A 26,566-nucleotide genomic window follows, 5' to 3' on the forward strand; every position below is an offset into this window, starting at 1 on the left:
ATCATACATCAAAAACACCAGCTTCAGTAGGTCATTAGCATGTAGTATGTCTTAAATCCTTGGGCAAGCACACCCACACGAGTAGCACCCACACCACTCCATGAGAGTCCAAGGACAGCTGCCAATATTAAAAACCCCAAAAAAAACCAAAAAAAAACCCCCAAAAAAAAAACTTCGTAGTTGGAAAGGGGAGGCTTCATTCAAGCCCACTGCCCACTATCTTCAATAATTTTTAAGTACTCTATTTCAAAGCAAGTAGCCAGCTTGAACAATCCAAGCCAAAGAAGCTTCTACAGCCAGGTCTAGCCTGAAAACGTTAGCCAGGACAGATGGGTCAACCACAGGACTAGCAGTCTTCCATCTTAGCAAGCAAAGTAACACTTAATGCCCATGTGGAAAGCAGGGACCGCACAGGAGGCAAGGGGCAAAAGGGAAAACAGCTTGGCTTTTTTTTAAAGAGGAAAGGGTGTTGGGGTTTGGGGGCAGGGGGGGGGGATGGGGATGGGGGGGGTAAACTATCAGAACCTGTTATACAAGGGTTTGTTAAGGGCACAGCTCAGACAACTTCTTGCATTACTACTCAGAATGTTTCTCCCACCATCCACTACTGCTCCTCACAAACGTATCTTTAATACCAAACTCTTCATTCTGTGCCTTCCTTTTCTCATAATTTGCAGTAGAAATTGGTCCCCTTTTAAGCCGCCTATATAGCATCGCCTCCAAAGGCCATAACCGAGCTGCACTGAAACTCTCAGTACACTCATGCCCACCAACTCCTCTATTACCCTCTTTCATGATGGCCATGTAAATGCTGCATTTTGTGTCCGGAACCTGACCAGGAGGGAGGCTAACTTTTCCTGTACCTGTTGAGTCCCTAAAATAGTGTTCATTTACAGTGGTATCCTCATGGATGGAATGATCCGCGCCAGTAGTGGGTTTGATGCTTTTTGAGCCATGTTTCCCACCATTTGACTGTATTCCAGTTTCATAATGAAGCTCTTCAGTGTCACTCCTCCTGTTTTGGTATTTCTGCTTCTTCGCCTCTCTTGACCCTAGTCGTCTTCTCTTTTTCTTCCTTGCAAGCTGCTGGTTCAAATCTTGACCATCTGATGAGTACTTGCCAATGTCTTTCTCCTGTATGTTATCATCAGTGGCCCTTTCACAGACCTGCTTTTCTTGCAGTCCTGATCCCATCACAGGCTCATATGAGGTAGCCACTTCCCTGTCTTCTTCATGTTTTGGAGGCCTTGATCCTCCTTCGGGGTTACTGCATGATGGAGGTGAATCAGACTCCACTGACTTGGGAGAGACAGAGAGAACATTAGGTGACCCTGGTGAACGGGAATGATGAGGGGAGCGTGATTGTGATGACCAGGACTCAGACTTGGTATGGGACTTCCTAGAACGCGAACTTATTGAGCGTGACCTGGATGGAGAGCTGGCAGATAGTGAACGGGACCTTGATGACTGCGAATGGGATGGCCGAGAATGAGAGACAGAGCTTGACGACTGCGAACGGGACTTGGAGGACTGCGATCTCGATGCTACCGAATGAGACCGAGAACCTGATCGTGAGTGAGATCGTGATCCTGAGGGAGAGCTAGAAGAAGACAAGGGACTACGTGAGTGCGAGGGTGAATCCGAGGATGACCTTCGCCGCTTCTTTGTAGAGTGTGACGACTTCTTACTAGACTTTTGATGCTTTCTCTTGCTCCTCCCTCTGCTTGAAGAGTCCTTCGGGCTCTCAGACCTGTGATGTCTCTGTCTTCTCTTTTCACGAGATCTGGTGTCTACTGGATTGTAATGTCTTTTATCACCTGTAGGCTCACGTCTTCTTAAACTCCTTGCATAGCTTCCTTTGATGTCTCGATTGAACACTCTTCTGGAGCCATCCATGCCTCTGAACCGACCACCACCCATGCCTCTGAAGGCACCACCACCGCGGAAGTACCTCAAGTCATTTCTCCTCCCATCATAACCATCACTTGGGTGCATATTATTCATTCTCAGCCTTGATCGGCAATGCCACTTCACATGACCTAGTTGTCCACAGTTGTAGCATCTATCAGGTCTTCCTGTAGCAGCATCACGGCCTCTTTTATACTGATCAAATGAGTTTCGATATCCACGTGAAAACTGCCTGTGGTGCTTATCCACAGGAGATCCTTGCGACTTCTCATGTATGCTGCCTCTGTCGTCTTCCCTGTCCTTGTCATCCAAAGGGTCCTCATCATCCTCCCTTACACCACCCATTATGTGCTCAGGAGAGCCCTCCATATGTGGGTCCCACCGACCCCTGTCCAATGGATCTACGTCCTTTGCCTCTTCTTCAAACGCCAACTTTTCCAGTCCTGGATCTTTCCACTCTTCTTTCACAATATTTCTGGTCGCCTCTTCCCTGGTTTCACTGGCCCTTGAACCATCCTTCACCTCATCCAGAAACTTATTTTCTCGCCTGTCATCATCCGACCCTCTGTCAGAGTCCAAGGATGGTCTTCTTCTGGTAGCTTGACTCTGAAACTTATCCCATGAACCCCTCTTCATAGGATTTCCCTTGCCAGAAAACCTTTGAAAAGGTCGAGGTCTTTTGGCCCAAGATATGAATGGTTGTTCTCCACATATAAACCTCCCCTGCAAAGCTTTTAGTGCTCTCTCAGCATCTCGGTGCTCCTCATAAACAACAAAGCCAAAGCCATCTTTCAGTTCTAGATTGCTTCTGCCAAACCTCCTGAATGCATTCTCAAGTTCCCGATGTCGGACATGGGATGAAAGGTTCCCCACGAACAGCGACGACATCTAGCCAAAATCCCAATTTTCAACCTATTGTTAGAAACCTTAGAAAGGTAGTCAACTTCCATAACATGCATATCATGCATTTGAGCTTAGACATCAGACGTAAAATACCATGAGAAAAGCCAGCCTTTCAATACATTTACAATAGCTGATGCATCCTAATCAGGTTCCCATAATCAGAAGCATGGACTGACCTCTTCTGACAACCCACAAACCTTGCCAGGAAGTACCCAATAGCCCACAAACAAGAAGAATAAAGCAAGTGACAGAAGGGGCATCAACAGAAGCCTTGGCAACAGTGAACAGAACCAGACCTTAAACAAGTGATACCGAACCCAGCTAGCCAACCAGCCACTCAGGTAAAAAAGAATGAGTTTCTCTGATGGTATGCCTCAGTACATCAATTGATACCCTTATATACTGACTTCTTCGCTTCCCAAAAAAGGGATACAAGTTACTTGCCCATCATAAGAGTGAGCACTAGGGACTCACCTCCTGACTGTCCACCTTTTGTTTAACATTGCTTCTTCTCTAGCTCCTTATCCTTCAGGTTTTTGAACCATACTTCAATCGCCACAGTTCTCTGGTACATGAGCCATACTCCATCTTCACCAATGCATATGAGCTTACGCATTCACAATAAGCAGTGCACATCTTTATTCCAAAAATTGCACTTAAAGAGTGCATATATATGTCCAGGTGTCACCCCAGTGCAGTGTGTGCACATGACATGTTGCAACTTGCAAGTTGAGGAGCCAACAACTGGCTGATAAGCTGCCCAAACAAATGTACAAATTTCAACTTCAGGTGTATTACAAAACTGTGGGGTGCTTTGCACTGCTGACCTACCTTGGCCTACCATGATGGAAACTGGCAGCTTGTCCCTAGGGCTCACGAACTTGCTAAGTGCGAGGGGATGGACATATTTAGATAGGGCTGCATGTTAGAAGTCATCTCTTGTCTATTTTTATACACCAGGGCCTTTGTTGTGGGTGTGCCCACCCTTATGAGGTGTTTTCTCATTTTTCCCCACTCTCCGTATTTTTCCCCATTTTTTCCCTATTTTTCTGTGGCATGGGAGGCAGTCTAGTAGTGGCAGGAGGACCTTGAACCTGGCCGACTGCATCTATGGAGATTCTGGAAGTGGCCGACTGCACTGCATGAGTCGTAGGACTTCTCTGATGCTGGCCGACTGTGATTTTTCAGTCGTGGAGGTTTCTTGTGTCCAGTCGGCTGCCCTACAGCAGGCCGACTGCTGATTGGGGGCCATGTAAATAGGCCCCCAGCCCCTTGTCATTTTTGTATCATACTCGGGATCTTCTTGTGTATATAGAGCACAGTTACACGCCTCTATCTCTCTCTCTCTCTTGTGCTGTGATTTTCTGCACTGCGTTTTGCTCGTGTTCCCAGATCTGGTCATCATCTCCGCTGCGTATTCTGACATGGTATCAGAGCCTAGGCTCTAGATCGTTCTTGGGATTTGTGTGAGCAAGAGGGGGACTGTTGTGTTGCTGATTGGTGGACTGTTTGGGACTGTTTGGGAAGAGGACGGCGGGCTGATTTGCTGGACAGCCACTTGCAAGTGTTAGTTCTTCTTTGTTCCCACCCACCCACCCTTTTCAGAGTACATCCCCGCAATGGCAGATCTGTTTGAGATGGCCGAGAGGCATGTGAAGATCCCGACACTCCCCACATTCTCGGTGGACCGTCAGTTGGACGGGAACAACTACGGCATATAGAAGGTTATGATGGAATCTGTTCTGGAGTCTTACGACCTCGCTGATTTCGTCATTGTTGGGGTTCCACGGCCGGAAGTAGAGGAAGAGGAGTTACCGTCGATCCGAAAGGACCAGGAGGCTCAGACACATATGTGGGATCGTGTCAACGCCAGGGTCCGTTCGTTTATCTTTCTCAACTGCACACCGCATGTAATCAATCATGTAAAGCATATGACGCTGGCCAGAGGTATATGGCAGCATTTGGCCTCTCTTTACAACAGGGTATCGCCCATGAAGAGGATTTCCTTGGAAGTACAGATGCGGGTTATGAGCCCTGCAAAGTCGTCGACGATGTGGGAGCATATTAACAAGCTGCAGGCCCTTCAGCAAGAAGTTCTTCAAGCTGGGAAGGAGATATGGTCAGAGAACATGGCCATAACGTTGCTGTCGCACTTGCCCTCTCAGTACTCAGCATTTTACTCGTCTTTGCTTACCAGTGGCAGGCTCAGCACCATCACGTGGGAGGAGCTTGTGCCCATGGTCTTGGACCAGGAAGAACGATTCACGAACCCTCCTCAGGGTGGAGGTTCGGAGGCCTTAACTGGCCAACGGTCGAAAGGCCGTAATACGGGCAAAGGGAAGGCTTCGTCGGAGAAGTCTTCTGAGAAGAAGTCTGTTACTGACCGCGAGAAACTAAAAGCAGAGAGGACCTGTAATGATTGTGGCGAGAAAGGCCACTATTGGAGGCAGTGTCCCAAGCGGAAGACCGAGAAGGGTGAAGATTCCTCAACAGCAATCATGAAGACTCCGGCTTTTGTGCACCTGGAGGTGGTGGACACTGATGTTTCATTTTCTTCAGGCAGGGAGGAGATTGGAGGACTCTCCGCAACGGATACTCGAGAGTGGATTCTAGATAGTGGTGCTTCCAGACACATGACTCCTTCCCGTTCCGGTTTACAGGATCTTTACCGGTTTTCTGGTCACATTCTTACTGGGGATACATCCACCATCCCAGTTCACAGTGAGGGCAGGATGGAGATAGTTCTCGATGGCACAGGGGGGAAGCATTCCTTCCAGGTGTTGTATGTTCCGTCACTTGGTTTTCATCTGCTGTCAGTACATCAAGTTTGTAAGACTGGCGTACGGGTGAAGTTTGATGAGCACTTTGTTGCTCTTCGGGACAAAGCAACAGGCCAGGTAGTTTGGGAAGGCAGAGTGGAGAATGGAGTTTACAAGCTTTCAGCACTCTCTCTCTCAGGTCCTCAGGTTTGTGATGAGTGGCAGTTTGGTAATGGCCACTTAAGTGTGGATACGCTGCAACTGCAAGCTTTCCGGGACCAAATGGTGGATAGCTTGCCAGTAGATGGCAGCAGTTGTACCTGTCAATAGTACCATCAGACTTTCTTTTGACTTTGTACACCCACTTTGTTCCAATTACATGCTTGCCTTTAGGCAATTCCACAAGATCCCATGTATTATTCTTCATGATAGAAGAAATTTCAGCTTGCATAGCTTGCAACCAATGCTCATTCTCATGTGCTTCTTCATAAGAAGAAGGCTCTTCTGAATCAAAGAGACCACCCATTGCGAATGCAGACTCCCCACGATGTACATTCAAAGCATGGCTGGAACTAGCCCTTGTTCTACCTGTGAGTGGAGCTGCAAGTTTGCTTTCTTGCAAAGTTTTCAGCAACCATCTTGCATAACTAGGATGCCCAAAGGCAAAAAAGGCTGCATCAAAGGTGGTGGTGGTGGAAACCCGCAGCACACTAATAATAAACAGTGCAAAAGCAAAAATCTTGTGCAAACAACAACATCATAATCCCCTCGATCTCTGCAACATCACACTATGCTGAGTCTGTGAACCCTTTGGCTTATCTGCAAAGGGATAAGATCACGTAGAGGAAGTAGACGAAGAAAAAGGGTAGCATGGGAGAGCCCAAAAGCAAAGGTGGCTAGAGGACAATGATAATGACCACGTTGTAATAGGATGGCAAGCACAAAACTAAGAGAACAAATAACCAGACCCCCTCTTCAAAAAGCTCTCTCATATCACTCTTATAATTCACTATTGGCTTTCGGCTATACCAAGCCTCAAATGGTGTTATGGTTTTCAAAGCTTTTGTTGGACACCTGTTCAACACATGAGTTGCACACATTATAGCTTCCATCCAAAATTTGTGAGGCAACTTTTGTGCTTTCACCATGCATCTTGCCATCTCCATGAGAGATCTATTTTTCCTTTCAACTACACCATTCTGCTGCGGTGTATAAGGCACAGTACATTGGTGCTGATGCCCTTTTGAAGCATATAATCCTTGAATGCATTTGACATGTATTCTCCACCTCTATCTGAGCGGAGTGTTTGGACTTTACATGCACACATATTTTCAGCCATTGCTACAAAGTGTCGAAAGCATGTAAACACATCTGCTTTCGCTTTCAAAGGGTAAGCCCAAGCAAACCTGGAGTAGTCATCAATGAATGTGACAAAGTAAAGATGCCCCCCTATGGATGGTGTCCGCATTGGACCACATACATCACTGTGTATGAGCTACGTATTCTGACACTACACGCAGATCCGGCAGTGGCTGAACCAGTTTGTACAAACCAGGAAGCAGGCCATATAGAACTGAATAGGTCAAACAGGTCCAGGCAAAGGTCAAGCATGACGGGGAGCCAATCAGGCAGGAAAGACAGCAGCTGCAGGTCTGGCAGGCCGACCAGCAGGCAAGGGGGACACCAAAAGTGGGGACCTTAGTGGGTGACCCAATACTGTGTCAATACTCTCTCTCTCTCTCTCTCTCTCTCTCTCTTCAAAGTAAATTAAAGTACCGCACTGAAAGACTTCATTGCACGCCTTACAACTTAAGTTTCAGCATGTGCATATAACACTGATATCAGAGCTAAGGTTTCTTGATGCAATGTAAAACATAGTGCAAGAAACAAAAAAATCATAGTGAATAGATTCTTGCACTCTAGAAAACCGTTGAGCCCTCCATTATGAGTCATTAGGAAGATAAAGCTCCCAATTTACCACAAAGATCTTCGTGTGACACAGCTTCCGAAAGACCATGAGCACCAAACCCAAGCCCAATGAAGAATTTGTTAGCACCTCTAGAGTCTACAGGGACATAGATGATGCAGACATTCATGCAAATAAACAAGCCTATGTTACAACTCCTTTTGATTACATGTTGGCAAAGCGAGGGACACGTGGGTGATGCATGGAAATTACATGCTCGCAAAGCATGGGACCCACAGGTAATGAGTGAGAAAACCAAACGTGGCATACAAATGCACATCATCAATTATGAGATTAAGTGTGAACGGGTACCGTTCGTGGGTGGCGGTGGTAGGCCAAAAGACCGATCATGTGTAGCATGGGCATACCAGCGGAGACACAAGGGACCCGTGGTAAGGTACACATTGGACGCCCGGGGGGTCACTGGTATATATTAGTTGGCTGGATTAACAACTGTTTGCAAAGATTAAAGTTTTTATTTACATAACGCTTCACAGACATTAAAGGGTGGATTAACGACTGTTTGCAGAGATTAAAGTTTTTATTTACATAAAGCTTTGCAAAGACATTAAGCCGAAGGTTTAAAATATTAAGATCTCAAGAGGCTTTTCACCTGCAGAAGAAGCTTCAAGGCTTGCGCCAAGCTTGTTGGGTTAGGCTTAACCCTGATGTGCAGGAAATGGGGGCAGAAAACGAGAGAGTGCATGAGAGTGTGTTGTTGGGTATTTCGAGACTAAATTTTTGTGTCCATCTTGTGTGTGTTTCGAAACCTACGAAAAGCATGTACTTGATTTAATATACCTAGATGAATCCAAGAACATGCCCGAATTCACCTTTTCGGAGCGTACATGTTATATACTCATGGTAGTCAACCCACAAGACTATATAACTATCAACTCCATTATGCATAGTATGGACTAGATACTATGACATCCCCACTAACGTCATCAGTGCCCAATAGTGGGTGTAGAACTCTGTATCAAGATATGCTCTCTCTCTCTCTCTCTCTCTCTCTCTCTCTCTCTCTCTCTCTCTCACACACACACACACACATAAGAGCATATATTCACACAAAGCCCTTCGTAATGAGTTTCTGTCAAACCTCCAAAGATGCACGGTAGACTCAGCCATAATGAAGCCTAGCACTAAGGGAAGTAGCAAATAGAAAGAATTACTACAGTAAATAAGTAGTTGATAGGGCAAATGCACCGCTAAAGATAGAAAGAATTAGCACAATATCAACTGGCCGCAACTCGATCGAAAACTTCACAATGTGAAATCTGCGTGTCCGCTAGTACGGCTGAATTATATACCTGGATGAATCTAGGAACATGCCCAAATTCACCTTTTAGGAACGTGCACGTTATATACTCATGGTAGTCAACCCACAAGACTATATAACTATCAACTCCATTATGCATAGTATGGACTAGATACTACGAGATCCCCACTAATGTCATCAGTGCCCAAGCCTAAAACATTAATCAAAGTTTTGTTGAGTTGTGCAGTCTACTGCTCTCTCTCCCTAGCATCGTTCTCCCTACCTGGGGGTTAGCTCCATAGGTTGTACGATGATGATGGTCCCACTTTGTATCATATGGCTCGGATTTGACATTCCCAACTCATAGCTCTCGTCTTTGTTTTCTTTTGTGCCATAGCCTAGTTGCCTCTCCTAACCCTAGGCAATGCCTCAAGTGTCGCATGCACAGACCCTCCTTGTGTCTTCTTTTAGCCCTAAGTAACTGAATAGGAACGTTGATGCAAATCACCACCAAAGAGAGAGAGAGAGCTGTATTTTCAGTATATTATATAGTACAAAAGTAATCTGTGGCCTTTGGCCTTCCAAAAAGGGAAACATAAAGACGCTATCTACGACCTTTGACCTGCCCCAAAAGGGGGAGATGCTAAGTATGAAGGCTGGCCTAGCCTTTTATAGGCTCTTCTGATGCTCATGAATTGGCGGACTGCTGTGTCGGCTAGTAGCAAAACATATGATCATCCCGACTTCATCTGGCTGGCCTATTCACCCTTGTGACTCAAGTCATGACCAATTAGGGCTTCTTCTATGTAGACATTGAGCCTTGCTAGAACCCTAACATAATATTTATCTGCTGCCCAAATCAGGGACTAGCTTGTAGATCAACATGTCCATGTGTGCACATGACATCCCCTCCTGCTAAACTTGATGATGGGATTCCTTGGATGATTATCATCATCCCATTGTCTCTTCAGGGACTCCCAAACTTGTCATCCTTCCTTCTTGGCAACCTTTTCACTGAAAACCTTGCCATGTCTTTGATTCCACTCCAAATCTCGTATTGAGATTTGTGCATCTGTAGTTCCTCTTGGAATATGAGAATTGTTCACTATTAAATGCGAAATGGATGCTAGAGAAGTACTTTATATCGAGATATACTCCGAACTTATGAAGAAGTGGTTGGTCCAAATGTATTTGAAGTACACATATGGACGTCTTGCGATCAAGACAGATTCAAGAGGGAAGGATTGTGCCTCTACCCTCTTCATTGTGTGTGTGTATATATATATATATATTTATTTATTTATTTATTTATTTATATTGAACTGGAATTGATCATTATTCTACTTATACAATGATTACTTGGACATGTTCTAGTTTGGGTGGCAACAATGCCCAATAGCCCAAGGAGCAAGATTTTTATTTGGGTGGCAACGATGCCGGATGACCCATTGGACGGCAACGATGCCAGATGACCCATTGGATGGCAACGATGAAGGATATCTTGGACTTCACGGTTGAGTGGTCACCAGATGGCCCAAATGACTGTATTGGATTTCACAATCGGGCGGTCATTGCAACCAGATGGCCCGGATGACTGTATTGGATTTCATAGTTGGGCGGTCAATGCGACCAGATGGCCCAGATGACTATTGATGAACTCTCAAGCGGTCCTAGTGACCAAATGGCCTTGATCGAACTCTTGAGCGGTCCTAGTGACGAGATGGCCTTGAGTAATAGTCTGAGCGGTTTCCCTCGGGAGCCAGATAGCTCAACATGGTTTCCGATAAAACCAGACAAGACAATCCATGAACAAGAGGATCATTACTTGTGCATTACATACTGATGTATGTTTGAATTTCTTTGACTTTGTGTGTTGTTTTTGATGTGTGGACTTATGGCATGTGATAGTCCATTGGGCTCCAAACTACCTGGCCAATACCTAGAGAACCCAGTAGATGCAAATGATGCATACTTGTTTATTGACTAGCTTCAATCTAGTTTTTGTAGAAGATAAGTATGCATTTATTATATCTAACACATGTGACAGGCCCTTAAGAAGTACCATCAAGAACAAAGACACAGGTCAAAGATAAGGCATAGAGATGTGCCAGATGAGCAGATGACACCACAGATATGGGGAAAGACCAAATGCACAAGCTCACCCAACAGGGCTAGCACTCGAAAATATTTGAAACATATGGATGTACTTGGAACACATGGATATACATGGAACATATGGATGTGCTTGGAACACTTGCAATCCACAGTTGAGGACGCCTGCGATATAAGAGGGAGGACGGATGTAACTATTTGGCCCTCCTAGCTCTTTTTCACATAATGGAACTCATGCCCGGACACATGGACAAATTGATGAAAGCATGGAAACAAGGTTCATGAAGTTGGCACAGGAAAAAGCACCAATTTTGGTCAAAAGCAAGAGAAAGCAAAAAAGTCAAACTAAGTTGACTGCAAGTCAAGGGTACCATTGGAAAGAGGAGACCTAGCCAAATCAAAAAGATAAAAGCCGCTTTTCCAAAAAGCAGCTCTAGGGCCAAAAAGCAAGGCCCTAAAGTTAAGAAAAGCATAAATCAAGAACTTTGGCAAAGATGAGCAATATTTTATTATTATTAAAATTAAAAAAACAAAAGACAAGAGCAAAGCTTGATATCTTCATCATCTACCTCACCACCAGCTTCACCTCCTTGCGCCACCTCCGCCCAGCTCAGCCCGGCTGCCGCCGTCCACCCCAACCCAGTTGCTGCCGCCGCTGCCGCTGCCGCTGTGCAGAGCCACCTGCCGCTCATAGCCACCAGCGCTACCACCTTGGTGTTTGCTTTTTGAAGAAGCTTCCCGAGGATTTTCTTGAAGATTGGGTATTGAGTTCACTTGGACATCTTTGAGGTTTGGGAGTTGATTCAGAGTCTAAACTTGGATTTGGATTTAGACCTGGACTTGGACTTGGACTTGGACTTGGACTTGGAACTTGGATTTGGATTTTGGATCTAGTACTAGCCTTGTGAGAGATTCTTGTGGGTCATCCCCGTGGTGATCTCGGCATCAAAGATCTCATGTCTCGACATCGACCACGACTTGGATATCCTACATCGGTATATCTGTTTTTTTTTGTATTCATTGATTGTATTGATCCTCGCCAGTGTGCCCATGGATTGTTCCTGAATAAATTCCTGAACGGGGACGGGACCTGTTTCCCACTCAATGTGGTGTTCTGTGCAAGATCCCTTTACCCTTCTTTCTCTCCCCTCTCTCTCTCTCTATCTTTACCTCTTGGACACATGGTTGAATCTGTCACAGCACGCCCCGTTGGGCTTACATACGAGGTACTGTCTGCTGCTCAGTTCGCATCTGTTGTAGAGAGTGTTAGTAGACGTAACTCCGCAATTTGTAATTGCTAATCAAAAGGAGGTGGAGATGAATCTCGTTGCTCATCTTGTTCTTCAACCATTACCGATAACTCCACTTGACAATGGGCCTAAGCTCTAATAAACGTTGGATTGGGAAGTTGGAAATTTAATGTGCACCTCCATCACCATCACTAATATGTTGTTGAAACATGTGAAAATTTGATGAAGATTGTGCAGGGCAACTGACTGAAAATTGTTTTGTGACAAGAACCGGCTGAGTGTCGATATGGCGGGCACCAAGCCGGGCTCACAATCACGAGTCCAAGGGCAGTTCCATCCGCACGTACAAGCACCATGCAGTCATGTCTTCACCACAGAGGCGGGGGGTCAGCTTGCAAAGGGGCTTCTGTTGAAGCAACACCATTAGAAGGGGAAATGAACTAAGCCAAGAATATGCTGCATAAGCATGCCATTGGTTGTGCTAAGACGAACACCTTGTGCAGGTTGAGGACACACGCGTCAGGGAGTAGCCACCAGCTACGCACATGAGAAGTACACAGAAGTTCAATGGTTCACAATTGGCCGCACCATGAACTATAACTGAAACTATGGATAACTCTGTCTACATCTATGGGTAACAAAGATGGTTTTTGCCTTTGAAACTAAGGTATGACTGAGGAAGATTGGGATGTTGATCTTTGTCATATGATTCTGGCTGTTCTTGACCCAGGTGTTGGTCAATTGGATATTGAGATGATGCTATTTGTGGAGTTGTTCTCCTTTGGAATGGCATGGTTTGGTTGAGCTCAAAGTCTGCGGCAACCTGAGCTAACACTTCGAGACTCTATGAAGAGCATAAGTCTTGCGAGTAGTCCTAGAGGTGGTTTGGTTCATGGATATATCGATCGAACTCTGTTTGTGCATGTATGCATACATTTTCTGAGGTATTATTGTATTCTGGTGCCATTGGATCCTGGTACCCTTGAGAATACATGGGTAATACTCTGGATTGTGTCATGTGAGGCATGTATGTTGGTATGATACATCAAGTACTTTATTATGTTCATGGATGCATCACTGGGTGTGGCTCCTGCGGGATGGCCATGTACAGAGTGGAAAAAGCATCAAGAGGGACATACGTGGAAAATACTTAGTGGATGTATTGTTTGGATGCATTGAGCGCCTTCATATGCTCATGTTGTACCTCCGATCGTGGGTCCTGCGGGATGCCCATGGGCATAAGGCTTGCGAGTAGCCCTTAGACTGTTATTTTGGAGTAGGTAGAGCATCTTGAGGAGCATATTGTTTGCGAATGCATATATGTGTCATGCATATGTTTGTCATATGTAGAATGATGCAAGATTTTGTTTTTGGCTAACACAGGTTACGTGTTTCCACTTTTGCTGCAGGTTCTGAAGGAACAAGCAAGAGATGTTTGTCACTTTGACGTGGCAGTGTGGCCATATTGTGCAAGATGATTGTTTCATCACCCAGATGCACTTGAGGGCCATTGCTTTTGTCACTTTGACGTGACGGTGTGGCCATATTGTGCAAGATGATTGTTTCATCACCCAGATGCACTTGAGGGCCATTGCTTTTGTCATATGGGGAATCTTTGCTCATAGGATGCCTTACTGTGCCATTGAGAGCAATCGAGGACGCTTGCTATTTTTCATGAGGGGGGTATGTTACGACCTTGTGTTTTTCTCTAGACAGTATGCAAGTGGGCACGGGGACATGGTGGACAGTGTGAATGGCATCAATTTGGAGTTAAAAAGGAAACCCATGTGTGGACAACCCCAAGTGTGACGGGGACAAAAGGATTTTAAAGTTTATAAGGTTTTACAACCTTTGATGATTTAAAAATAATATTATTTTGGGAAGATACGTTTTTGCTCTTAGTTTTTGCTTTTTGGAGAAAAGCAGGGCTGAATCGCATCCTTATCATTTAAAAGGGGAAGGTGGCGCTTCTTCTGGTGGAGTCGATGGTGGCAGGTGGCGCTTCTTCTCCTTGTATGGCTGGTCGCCAGAGAGCACAAGCGACACATAGAGCTACAGCGCAGGACCTTTTTGGCAACAGGCTGGCGGGCAGGGTTGCAGCTACACGCATGGTGCTCCTTTTGGCGACTGGTGGGCTGCAGGGAAAAGCACCGGGCTGAACTGAATTGGGGGCTCTCTCTCTCTCTCGTTTAACTGTAGGCAGGCTGGCTGCAAGAATCGCACCCAGGCGCACAGCCGAGGGACTGTTCTCTCTCTCTCTCTCTCTCTCTCTCTCTCTCTCTCTTCCTTAGTGAGAGGCTGCGCAGGTGTATACAGGACAGCAGGTGGCGCTTCTCCTTGGAAGGTTTGCCAGAGAGCATAGGCGAAGAATGAATGTTTCTCTCTCTCTGTCGCTTTTGGAAGGAGGCTGGCTGGCGGTCTGCCCTGCAGTACACACAGGCGAACAGGCACAACAAGTAGGCACATGGGCTGGTCTACAGTGAAAGGTTGCGCAGGTCTACAGGGGCAAGCCGGCAGCTGCAGGAGACCGACTGGTTTGCAGGAGGCGGACGGGCAGGGCAGAAGTGCACATGTGGGCTGTGACGGCAGAGATTGTACGCAGCGTCAGGAAAGCTCTGGTGACATGAAACTTGGAGAGAGAGTTTTTGGGGATTATATGGCAAGAGTGGGAGCATGAGGCTATGATTCCCAAACATGAACGCGTGAACTCCTGGAAGGAAAAAAAACTGCAGATCAGTTTGTATCTTGGGTTGCTTTCTCTTTGTCTTTGGTCACGATGTTTTGGGTGGGTTAGAAGTGCTCTCTAGTGCCGGCCCTGTGTGCCTTTGGAAAGCCAGATTGAGTTGAAAGCTTGGATCATGGGACACAACTAAGGTAGACTTGCAAGAGAGCAAGGACGCCATGAGAGGTGCCGGCTAGCGAGTCTTGAGCCTTGAGTGTGTACGAGGTCCTCGAACACTTAGCTTGAATGCTTATGAAGACAAAGATCAAGGGTTAAGGCTTTGAGAAGGGCTCTTGATGAAGAAGACATGGGGTAAGGCTTGCTAAGCACTCATTTGGAAGACCTGGGTGAAACTACAAGGGACCTTGTTGGTGGGAGGATTCTACAAGTTATACTTTGTACTCAAATTTGATCAAGTAAAGAAATACCGCAAGGGACACCACTACGTTTTGGGGCCAATCGGTGTCCGTGTACTATTTGCAGGAGCACTCTAGCTCCCCCTATTTGTTTTCCTTTTCCAGGTCCTCAAAGGTGTTGAAGTGTTTTGTGTGCGAGTGTTTGTTTCACTGCCCGCTGTCAAGTTTTTGAAAGCCGGTTTCAGCACTCAACACTTTATAGGTTGCGTGATTACTTGCTTGGGTATTATCAGAAATGGCAGAAAGTGATGTATTTCAGATGTTATCCGCTGAGGATAAGCTCGACGGGACCAACTACCCGTTATGGTCCTATATGATGCGACATGTATTGGCAGCCAAAGGGCTATGGAATGTTGTGGTTGGCATTGAGAAACGTCCTTGTTCTTCTGATGGACATGATACAGAAGGCACATCTGCAGACACGGACTCACTTTTACATAGTGCATTACCACAACATAGCATACCTCCTATGCAGGAACAAACAAAGTTGGATGGAAAAGATGCTCAAGCACATGCGTTGCTTGCTTTGTCAGTTAAGAGGAGTATCATTCCTCACATTCAGTCATGCAAAATGCTAAACATGCTTCTACTAGGCACATGTTGCTTATATACACAAGCAATTAGAGCCATAACATATGGATGAGGGAGACTCCATGGACAGTTTCCTTACAAAAATCAAGGATTTTAAGGAGCAGTTCACCAGTGTTGATGAAATCTATCTTCACAGTTCATTGGTGCCTACTGTCTTGAATGCATTGCTGGACTCGTGTCAAGGTTTTGCTTCTACCATCAGATTTATGATAAAAGACAATCCAAATGCCTTGAAGTTTGAAGAGTTGGTTTCTGTGCTCTTGCAAGAAGAGCAATCCAGGCAAAACAGATCTGTCATGCGTACAAGAGATCAGGCTTTTGCTGCCAATCAACAAAAAGACAAATGTAAATCCTTTCCTTGCGATAGTTACAAGCCAAAATCAGAGTCATCGGACAAGCCTACAAACAAGGAAGGCGACAAGCCAAAGAAAAAGGACAAATGCAACTATTGCAGGAAACCTAGTCACTACATTAATGAGTGCAAGAAATGGCTGGAGAAGGAGAAAAAGAAAGACTCAAGTATAGTTGTAGCTGATGCATCAACATGCAATGCAGAAAACAAAGAATCTGCAAACTATGTACATGATGATTCGGCTTTCATTGTGCAATGGAGTTATAACCCTTCGAATAAGGATGCATGCATGGCTGTTACAGATGAACATGTCTGGTATTTTGAGAGTGGTGCTAGTAAGCACATTACTTCTCATCACAGTTTGTTCTCATCACTTGAATCTACTCCACAGGGAAACATTGTAACATGTGCAAACAACTCCTCATATCTTGTAAAAAGAGTTGGTAAAATTATTCTCACTACTGCAAACGGTGGAGCAATCACGCTTTCAAATTTATTATATGAACCACGAATCAAGAACTTGTTATCTATCTCTGCCATTACTAAGACTGGCTTAGTGGTTCGGTTTCATGATGACAAATGTATTGTTCGTGATTGCAGTGATGACAAGACAATTGTTGCTTATGGTACTTTGTCTCAGGGCCTTTACATGCTAGATACATATGAAGACAAAGAAATGATACATATACAGTTTCTACCACAAAGGCAATGGGTAATACTAAGTTGTGGCATGAACACTTTGGTCACTTGAACTTTGGCAGTTTACTGCGTTTGCATGTGACATGGTGTCTAAGTTGCCACATCTTGAAGCCCCTATCAAACATATTTGCGAGGACTATATTCTTGGAAAAATACAGCAGAAATCATTTCCCAAAGATAGTTCAGTTAGAACTCTCCAAAAATTACAACTTAAACACAATGATATATATGATCCTATGAGGACACCATCTATTGGGGGCTACCTCTATTTTGTCACATTCATTGATGATTATTCTAGGCATAGCTGGGTATATGCATTGAAACAGAAATCAGAGGTTTTTATGTGCTTTAGACACTTTGTTGCTAGGTTCAAAATGCTTCTACATGTTAAGATTGGTACCTTGCGTATTGATTGAGGAGGGGAGTATATGTCTACGGAGTTTCATGCATCCATGGCGGATAATGGAATAAAACACCAATGTATTGTGCCCTACACACCTCCACAAAACGGTATAACTGAACATAAAAACAGGTCTCTCACGGAGATGACACATTGTATAGTCAAAAGTCAAGAGTTACCTCATGGTTTCTGGCTAGAAGCAATCATATGTGCAATATATGTTTTGAACAAGTGTCCTACAAAAGTGTTGATTACGCCTTTTGAAGCTTGGAATGACAGAAAGTCCCCCTGTGGCTCATTTACACACTTTTGGTTGTCTTGCTTATGCACTTGTGCCTGAGCAACTTCCCAGCAAGCTTGATGATAAGAATATTAAATGTATTTTTGTGGGATACTGTAACATGCGGAAGCTTCGGAGAAGATCGATAACTTCAATGCTCAGAAATCAGCACTCTTTTCGCGACGGAGTTAACGCACAAACTGAATGAAGATGTACAGAAAATACATCTCCAGTAGCAACTTACGTGAAGCAACTCCTGGTGGCAGCTTGCAACTTCAACCACCTTCTCTCCCTACCTTGGTCCCTTCATAAGACCCCTTGGGATCTCTAAAGGTCATATACGCCTTCATTTGCAAGGAGGCAAAGCTCTATTGGAGCTAGGAGAAGCAAGAAAAATAGCCGCCACTCTATATGTCAGCCCTGCCATCTTCCATAGCCCGCTCCAGGAAGCCACGTACACACGAACTTGTCAGTATGAAAAGATTCATGCATACGTGGTTGCACATGGTTTCTGCAACAATCCTACTGAGAGTACCCTCTATATCCAAAGGACTCAAGATAGTTTCTTGGTCATCGTCTTGTACGTTGATGACATGCTACTCACACGCCCTGATGAGGAACAGATTTCAGCTTTCAAAGCTGAATTACATTCATCATTTGAGATGTCAAATCAGGGCCAGTTACATTTTTACTTGGGCATTCAGTTCTTTACAGCGTGATGATGGCAAAGTCATGATGCAGTCAAAGTACATACAGAGACTGCTTAAAAGGTTTAATCTTGAGGATTGTAAGCATGTGTCCACCAATTGAGATAGGTGCCACCGTGCCAAGCTTTTCAGGATTCTGGAGAGCCTTTTGATCAAACATTATATCAACAAGCTGTTGATTGCTTGATTATTTATGCAATACGAGACCAGACATTCAATATGGGGGTCTCTCAGTTGAGCAAGTTTATGCATAACCCAGGCTCCGGTCATTAGCAGACTGTCAAGAGGGTTTTCCGCTACTTACAAGTTACAGGGCACTCAGCACCTCGGTTTGTTCTATCCCGGGGAGGTGATTCACACAAGCATGCCTTTACAAATTCGAATTGGGTTGGATGTTACAACACACAAGTGTCCGCTAGCGGCTTTTACTTTCATCTTGATGATTTATGTATATCATGGCTCAACAAGAAGTAGCCACCAACGGTGGCCACTTCCAGCTGTGACGATGAGTACAGGGCAGCTTTTACAACTACAAATGAGTGTGTTTGGCTTAGACGCCTTATGATTGATTTGGATGTTGAACAATCGTCCTCCAATACCATTTTCACTAACAATCAAAGCACACTGGCAGTTGCGAGAAACCCAATGTTTCATGCTCGCACTAAGCACATTGAGGTGCATTATCATTATGTCAGGAAGAGACTCTATACAGGGGAGATCAACTTGGTATATAAACCTACACATGACAACATGGCAGATTTGTTCACGAAGGCTCTAAAGTTCGAAGCTTCTTTGGGCTTGTTGCGTTTCGGAGGTTGATCAACCATCCCTATACATGTTCACATCATCACTCCAAGGGGGGTTGTTGACATCTATGCCATATGGGGAGTGGTGTGTAAACACTAGAACCTGTTAGGGCACTTTTTACTCTCTTTAGGAGATGTTTTTTTCCCCGAGCTCCTGGACATGTGAATTGGCCCTTATTTCACTTATGGGATTCATATATTATTGTACTTTTGCACATAATCTACAACATTGCTTCGTGTGCCTTTCCTTGTACTCTCGCAACTCTGCTTCTTTGAGTGTGTGTTTGTGGATTTTTGTGCTTGGCTGCAACATCTCACCAACAACCATTCGATGTCATTTGTGCAAAAGTTGCCCCTTGCGATGTCGTCGAGACGGAGGGCTTTGACCACCTACCTTGCATAGTTGCCTGGACAATCAAGGCAATGCTTGTTATGCCTCTTGTCCGGCTTGAGGGCCTTGCACTTGTTGGTAATGTATTCCCAAGTGCCACCCAAATGCGGTGATAGACATGACATCCCCTCCTCCTCAGCTTGACAACAAGTTCGGCAATGTCATCGGATAGTCCTTCAACAATGCAAGGTCTTAAGTATAGATCTTGTGTCAGCTTCTTGAGGATGTGGTGTACTAAATGTTGATGCCACATGTTTGAAGGTACTGTGGTCTTGTGCTTTGGCATCCATTGGAGTGACTTTTGGTTGCTCAGGTGCGTGAAAAGTGGTTTAGGCTATACAAACCATAGGTCGAATGCAATGATAATTTTTTGTGGATCACAAAGACATTTCCAAAATGAGTCATCATCCATAAAGAACCTACAAAGCTCTGCAGTCTACGATCTCCAGTGTACATTCCAATAGTTGTGATTCTACATGTTATTGTTGATGAAGTCGGGACTAACCATCTGAAAGAGTTTTCTCAAGATCATGCCAAAGCTAGAAGAAAGAAAAAGCTGAACAACCGGCAAAAGGGCATTGGGGACATTCCACCATCCAACAGTTTCGTCACCCACTCTTGTATGATGTAACGCATCCTGCCATCCCAAGCACTTAAAAAGCCACTTGGTCGGGTGCTGTCTGTGTCTCAATGTGTGAATCCTTTTCCAAGAAGGTACTAACAACAACACATTTCGGGGGCAATGGGTAAAAGCCACCCATTTAAACCTTAGGGCAGCCCATTGGCCACCCACACTCGGGGGTCATGGTGGTAGGGTGCACACAACGGAGGGCTATGGTCAAATGTGAAAGGCGCCTGGAAAGGCCCACAACGACCACCATAAAAGCCTAGTCGGCCAGCCCGATTAGTCCCCAATATGGGAACAACACCCCAAATTAGCCCTCAAAACCGTACTTACCTTGATCGACCTAAGATACCAAATTGACCTAAGAAACCTGATCAGCCTAGAAACCCTGATCAGTCTCGGAAATAACAGAAAAGTCTGCTACAGGGCTAGAGACATCAGAAAACACAGAGAAAAAGCAGAGAATGCTGATAGACAACAGAAACCCTAGCCGTATACCGTACAGGAAAAAAGAGCCATTTTCAACAAACCCACAAACCAAATGGAGAGAAAGAAAGCCGTGGCAGACCTTACGTTGGAGCTACGATGGAGTGAAGGCCTTCGCCAACAGCAGTCCAATCGGGGGTAGGATAGATGACGATCTCACCATGACCTGCCGCACACTCGCATCAAGAAAATCTGTCTAAAAAAAACAAGTTTTTATGCCAAAATAAATTAAACCCTATAGAGTCGTCCATAATGGAATGGGTGAAGCTATTTTCAAAATAATGGAGATTTTTTTTTGGGGGGATCAATAATAATTGTATATATTAATTGAAACTGTTCAAAAGCTGCAATACAACCAAGTCAGAGCTACTACTCCTTCTCGACTTCATTCAAGGTTTTACACAAAAATTCCCACCTCTCTTCTTCCATCAAAAAGCAGGATTGTTCCCAAGATATCTGATATCCCAAAAGTATACTAGCCTCCATCATAGCTTCTGAAGTGCATCCACGAGGGGACTGTTTTTTCAACATTCCCCCTTTCTTAGACCAAACTTTAACAGTGGGTCTGGTTCCCACACATGGTTTTCTATAAAGACAACAAATGTATGATCAACTTGTTTTTCTTTACGGTACCACCTTAGAGTTTTTGGTCCAAACTTGGGGAGCCTTTTCTTCCCTTCCCAACATCTCACACCTACAGCATACAAACCAGTGTTAAGGGTTTATTCCTAGTATGTTTGAAGCTCACCAAGCTATGGGACAGAATTCAGATCATATTCCTTTGCAAATTCTGAATCAACATATCCAACTCAGAACATCTTATTTTATTCACATTGCACACAGACCAGCACATGTATACACACTTATGCATCAAGTCTGACTCTTGCAAGCTAGTATATACAGCCTACATAAATACAAGTGCATTTCCTGTTAGACCAGATTTCCAACAGAATGCAGGCTCTGATGACCTGCACCACCTGGGACAAATGCCACTAGATATATTTCTCCTTTGGAGTTTAGAGCCAATAGGTACTGCCCACATGCATACCTTCCACAAAAACTTAAAATTTCTTAGGGATCTGGCAATCCCAACAACGAAGATTCCAGCTCTTTTTCCAACTAGAGGGGCTCCAATTTACATTCCAAATTTTATTGCAATACAACACATTGGCATCCCCATTTCTCTCATTAATGAGTAAATCTCTGGTTTTGCCATCCTTTAGTTTGACACCATTAAGCCAAGCATAATCTTTAATCCAAACTGAGGCATCAGTAGCAGTAGAACATAGCTCCCTTTGAAGCAAATCCAGTACCTGGATCATCAAATCTCTTTCCCTTCTAGCTAGCTGATATTCCAAAGATAACTGATCCACATCTTTCCACCCTACCATATCCCTATCCCAACAGTCAACCAAATACCTAATGCCTTTGTTATTGTTGAAACTCTTTGCACAACAGAAATATCAAGTAGAGCCAAAGGGGGATTAAATTTATGAGTCCACCAGATACCCAAATTGAGCATAGAGTTGCATGTTACTCTGCCACCTCCATCCCAGATCATGATACCCAAACTGCCCTTCTAACATTTGCATAACATTTTACAAAGTGCTAGGGTGCTAATGGACAGCCTTATCTGACTGATCTATTTATCTCAAACCCCCCTACCACTCTTCCATTTAGCAACACTTTAGAATATCCACCCCAAGATAGAGTGTAAATGCATGTTGCCATTTTGTCCCAAAACCCAGTTTTTCCATCACTCTTGCTACAAATGACCAATGAATCCTGTCATATGCTTTCTCTAAATCCAATTGCAACATGATGCATTTCTGTTGAGTTATAATAGCCACATCTCTTCCCAATAAAGCAGCAAAAATGTTATCATATATTGACCTTCCTTTGATTAAACCATGTTGTTTTTTTGGAAACAACATCTTACAGCACTGGAGTGATTCTAAGAGCAATCACTTTAGCCAGAATTTTGTACATCACTGTTAGCAAGGTAATGGGCCTCCAATGACCAAACCTATTGCAAGCGGTTTGTTTTGGGATGAGCTTTACAAGCCCTTCTTTAAAATCCTTTTCCCAAAGCACTGAGTTGAAGGCTTTCTTACAAATATCACCCACAACCTCTTTCAAGGAAGGCCAAAAGGCTATGAAGAACTTTGTGGATAAGCCATCCCAACCTGGGGCTTTCTCCCTCCCCAGCTTAAGCAAGGCACACCAACAATGTCCCTTTCTAACCATCTAGCTTTATCTGAGTCCACCATTTGTCTCAGTAGACCCAACAACCTATCTTCAGCTTGAAACCTCCTCGAAGAGCAATCCTTCTTCAGACTTAGAGTAGACCCCAAAAATTTAACACATTTCATAGCAAGAGTGTTCATATTATTCAAAGGGGTCCCATATTCATCTAGAATGATTCCCACAATCTCACTATCCCTCTTCTTCTTTGGGAGTTTAAATAGCCTATTATCTGGTTTTCTTTAGTTATTGAACAGATTCCATTTAGCCCAATTCTCATGTTCTTTATAACATATGTCCTCCTCTTCCTTAATACTAGCCTAGCACTTAAAGTACAAAACTATATCAGCAACATCCAAACCTATGGTTTATCTCTTCATCAGAAGTTCCTCTAACAAGGTAGCCCACTTCCTTCTCTCTCCTCTCCTTTCCTCAGCCCTCAATTTACCCACAGCTCTGATAATCCCCTACATTTCATCGGCAAACTACCTTAAGGAACCATCAGCCCCCTTTTTCCTTTTATGTTTTCTAATTGTATCTTCTGTATACTCCACAAAGAGTGGGTCCTTCAAAAGCAAGTTATTCACTCTCAGTTTCCTTGTTGGGTAATGAGAAAGATCTATGCGAGCCCCATTATTAATAGTCTAGCTCCACTTCAAAGGAAGGTGATCAGAGAGTGTGGAACTACAATCAACCAAGACTCTCAGAGTGTGGGGCACCCACGAGGCCTCCTGGCTACTAAAGAAGACTATCAATTCTGGAGGAGGAAGAGAGATATTGAAGACTAAAATAGGTACGCCCTGGCTTGTCTCTCCAATCACCTAGATAACAACTATCCTTGAGACTCAACCCCCTTATAAGCTCTTTCCATTTCCCTTTTTCCTTCCCTATAAGTATAGTGCTACCACCACCTCTATCAACCACCTTTTCAACCATGTTGAAATCCCCGAACAATACAAGGAACTTGTGCATTTAAGTTGGCAATCCAATTCCACATATTGTTCCTAACTTTATGATTGTGGGCCCCGTATACATCAATAACCCATATTCTCTCCCCATCTACTAAGATCTCAACCACTAAGATCCTTCCCTCAGGGTGATTGGTAATTACGTTGGGATTAAGGTCTCTCCTTACTAGAGTCATAACTCCACTAAACCCAAAATTAACTCCACCATAAAATATTTCCCATTCGCTAAATCTATCTAATCTAGGAGTTTTCCCAAAAAGATTGTGCTCTTGGACAGCAAAAACCGATAAGCCCCAAGATTTAACTAATCCCCAAAATAAGGCATTCTTCTTTTTGTCCTTGATGCCCTTAACGTTCCACGTGCACCTCGTAAAATCTAGAGAATTTTTCATGATAAAGCAGTTTTCGGAACCATCTCAACTTCCTCATCATTCCTCAAACCACTCTAATCAATTTGAAATCCTTTCCTAGTTTCTCCAGCTAATAGATCAAAACTTTGCTCTTTGACGAGGGACAGCTATCTCTACCATTCAATGGGCTAAACGGATTCGAATAATAAATAGGACTGAGATTCCCACTAGACCCAAACCTTTTACTCTTAGTTCCACAGTTAGGTTGGACCTTCCTGGCCTTAGCCTTAGCCTACCTAACACTAGGTTTTCCCTCTACTTTAGCCCATCCCCCTTCCACTATATCTTTCCGAGCCTCCTTCACTACTTCTTTTCCTTTCTCCTCTTTCTTCTGGTTTTCGTGAAGATTTTTATCTTTATCAACTCCTCCCACATTATCCTCTTTTACCTCCTCCCTATTTGGCGACCAATTCAGGACAATCCTTGGCAATATGACTAAATGCACCACACCTGAAGCATGCACCAAGGAAGGCTCCAAATTTAAGACCTAATTCCAGAGTGCCCAATTGACCTAGGACCACATAAATTGATTTTGGGGTTTCAATGGATGACTTCCAAGTAATACACACACTCTTACCCTGCCTCCCTCTGATGTCATCATCACTAGGGATATACAACACAGAACCCAGAGTTTGAGCTATATCACGCAACGCAAGCTTGAGCCAGGGGGAGACCGACCACTTCTACCCACACAGGACAAACATTCTACAGGCTTTTATTAACATCGTCAAATAACGGATCAAAGGGAAAGACATGCACCAGACATTGCCCAAAGAATAGAGGCCCTTTAGCAAATAATTTAGAGACTCATTGGCCCTTAATAAAGAGAACATTGAAGAAGCCTTTCCCCAAATAAAAGATCTTAGAAATAGCACAATCATGCAGAATACTCTCTTGAAGCCATCTTCCTAATTCACCCTTAGATTGAGGCTTACTTGGACAAAAGATGAATACGCTACACATAAAAAACACACCTATCTGGCTTCTAACAAAATCCTGATTAAGCTTCAGACATACCTTACTTTTTGCATGTGCACAAAGTCTCACATTCAACCAATGCGGCACGCATTTCCTCTTGAAGCACTTTACCTCAATGTCATCCCCTCGACGCTTCATCTCCTCCTCAGCCCTCCGGATCCCAGTCCTCCCATCCATTTGCTCCCTCTTCCTCACCTTGACACCAATCACTACTTGGGCCGCCATGATCGCACGTGTGGATTTAATTTGCCACTAACCCGCTACTTCCTGCATGCGTTACTAATGGAGAAGTTTTTATGCTATAAGTAGCTAATAAATTAAACCCTATAGAGTTGTCTTACATTAGAACACATCATACCATAATGGAATGGGTGAAGCTATTCTCAAAATAATTTCTCCATAAGGAATGCCTTTGTTAGAGAGAGAGAGAGAGAGAGAGAGAGAGAGAGGGGTCACAAGAGAAAAAGTAAAGAGAGAGAGAGAGAGAGAGAGAGAGAGAGAGAGAAAGAGAGAGAGAGAGAGAGAGAGAAACATTTTATTAACATCTACAAAAGAACCATGGACCTATGTATTGAATTGGGGAAAAAAAAATCTCATGAGGAGGGAAAAAGTGCCCCAGTCCATAATTAGCCTACGTCCACACAAAAATGGTTACGAATCCTCCCTGTAGTAGTGATGATGTGAACATGTCATGTGGCTGATCAATTCCCAAGTGGAAATAAGTGAAAATCTTCTAACTTCTCTCATGAGAGAGCCTGCATGAACATATCTACCACATTGTTGTGTGTAGAGACATAAGAAGCCAGGCTAATCTCTCTTACAATGAGCCTCTCCCCTGACATAATGAAAACGCACCTCAATGTGCTTTATGTGAGCATGAAACATCAGGTTCCTCGCATGTCCAATGCACTCTGGCTATGTGAAGATGGAGGGCCAAACACTCCAGAGTCATTGTAAAAGCTTCCCTATACTCAATTTCATAGCTCGAAGTGGCTAACGTTGGTGGCTACTTCTTGTTGAGCCATGATATATATAAATCACCACAAGATGAAAGAAAAAGCCACTAGTGGACACTCGCATATCATAACATCCACCCCAATCGGAGTCACTGAAAGCATAAAGATGAATATCACCCCCCCTTACCATAGTATAGCCTAAGGGATTTAGTCACATCACACTACGTTGTATAAATTCAATACCCAAATAATAATGCAAGGAGCCCAAATCTGTCATCTCAAATAACACATGTAATTCAGCCTTTAAGGTTGAAATATTCTCTTCATTAGGGCATGTGAGAGTAGCATGTCATCGATGTATCAAACGACGACCAAA

General features: G+C 44.1%; 1 protein-coding gene across 1 annotated transcript; it reads right to left on the reverse strand.

Annotated features, from left to right (window-relative positions):
• Window positions 1-217: 217 nt before the first annotated feature.
• On the reverse strand, window positions 218-20,882 carry LOC147633863 (uncharacterized). The gene is made up of 2 exons (XM_086804906.1): window positions 20,717-20,882; window positions 218-2,796 (listed from the first exon to the last, which is right to left on the reverse strand). Exon 2 carries the CDS (start codon window positions 2,794-2,796, stop codon window positions 577-579), a length of 2,220 nt encoding a protein of 739 aa, XP_086661032.1. The 5' UTR covers window positions 20,717-20,882; the 3' UTR covers window positions 218-576.
• Window positions 20,883-26,566: the final 5,684 nt, after the last annotated feature.

Source organism: Cibotium barometz, chromosome 11, assembly GCF_041138505.1.
Source record: "Cibotium barometz isolate CiBa-2024 chromosome 11, ASM4113850v1, whole genome shotgun sequence".
NCBI lineage: Eukaryota > Viridiplantae > Streptophyta > Polypodiopsida > Cyatheales > Cibotiaceae > Cibotium > Cibotium barometz.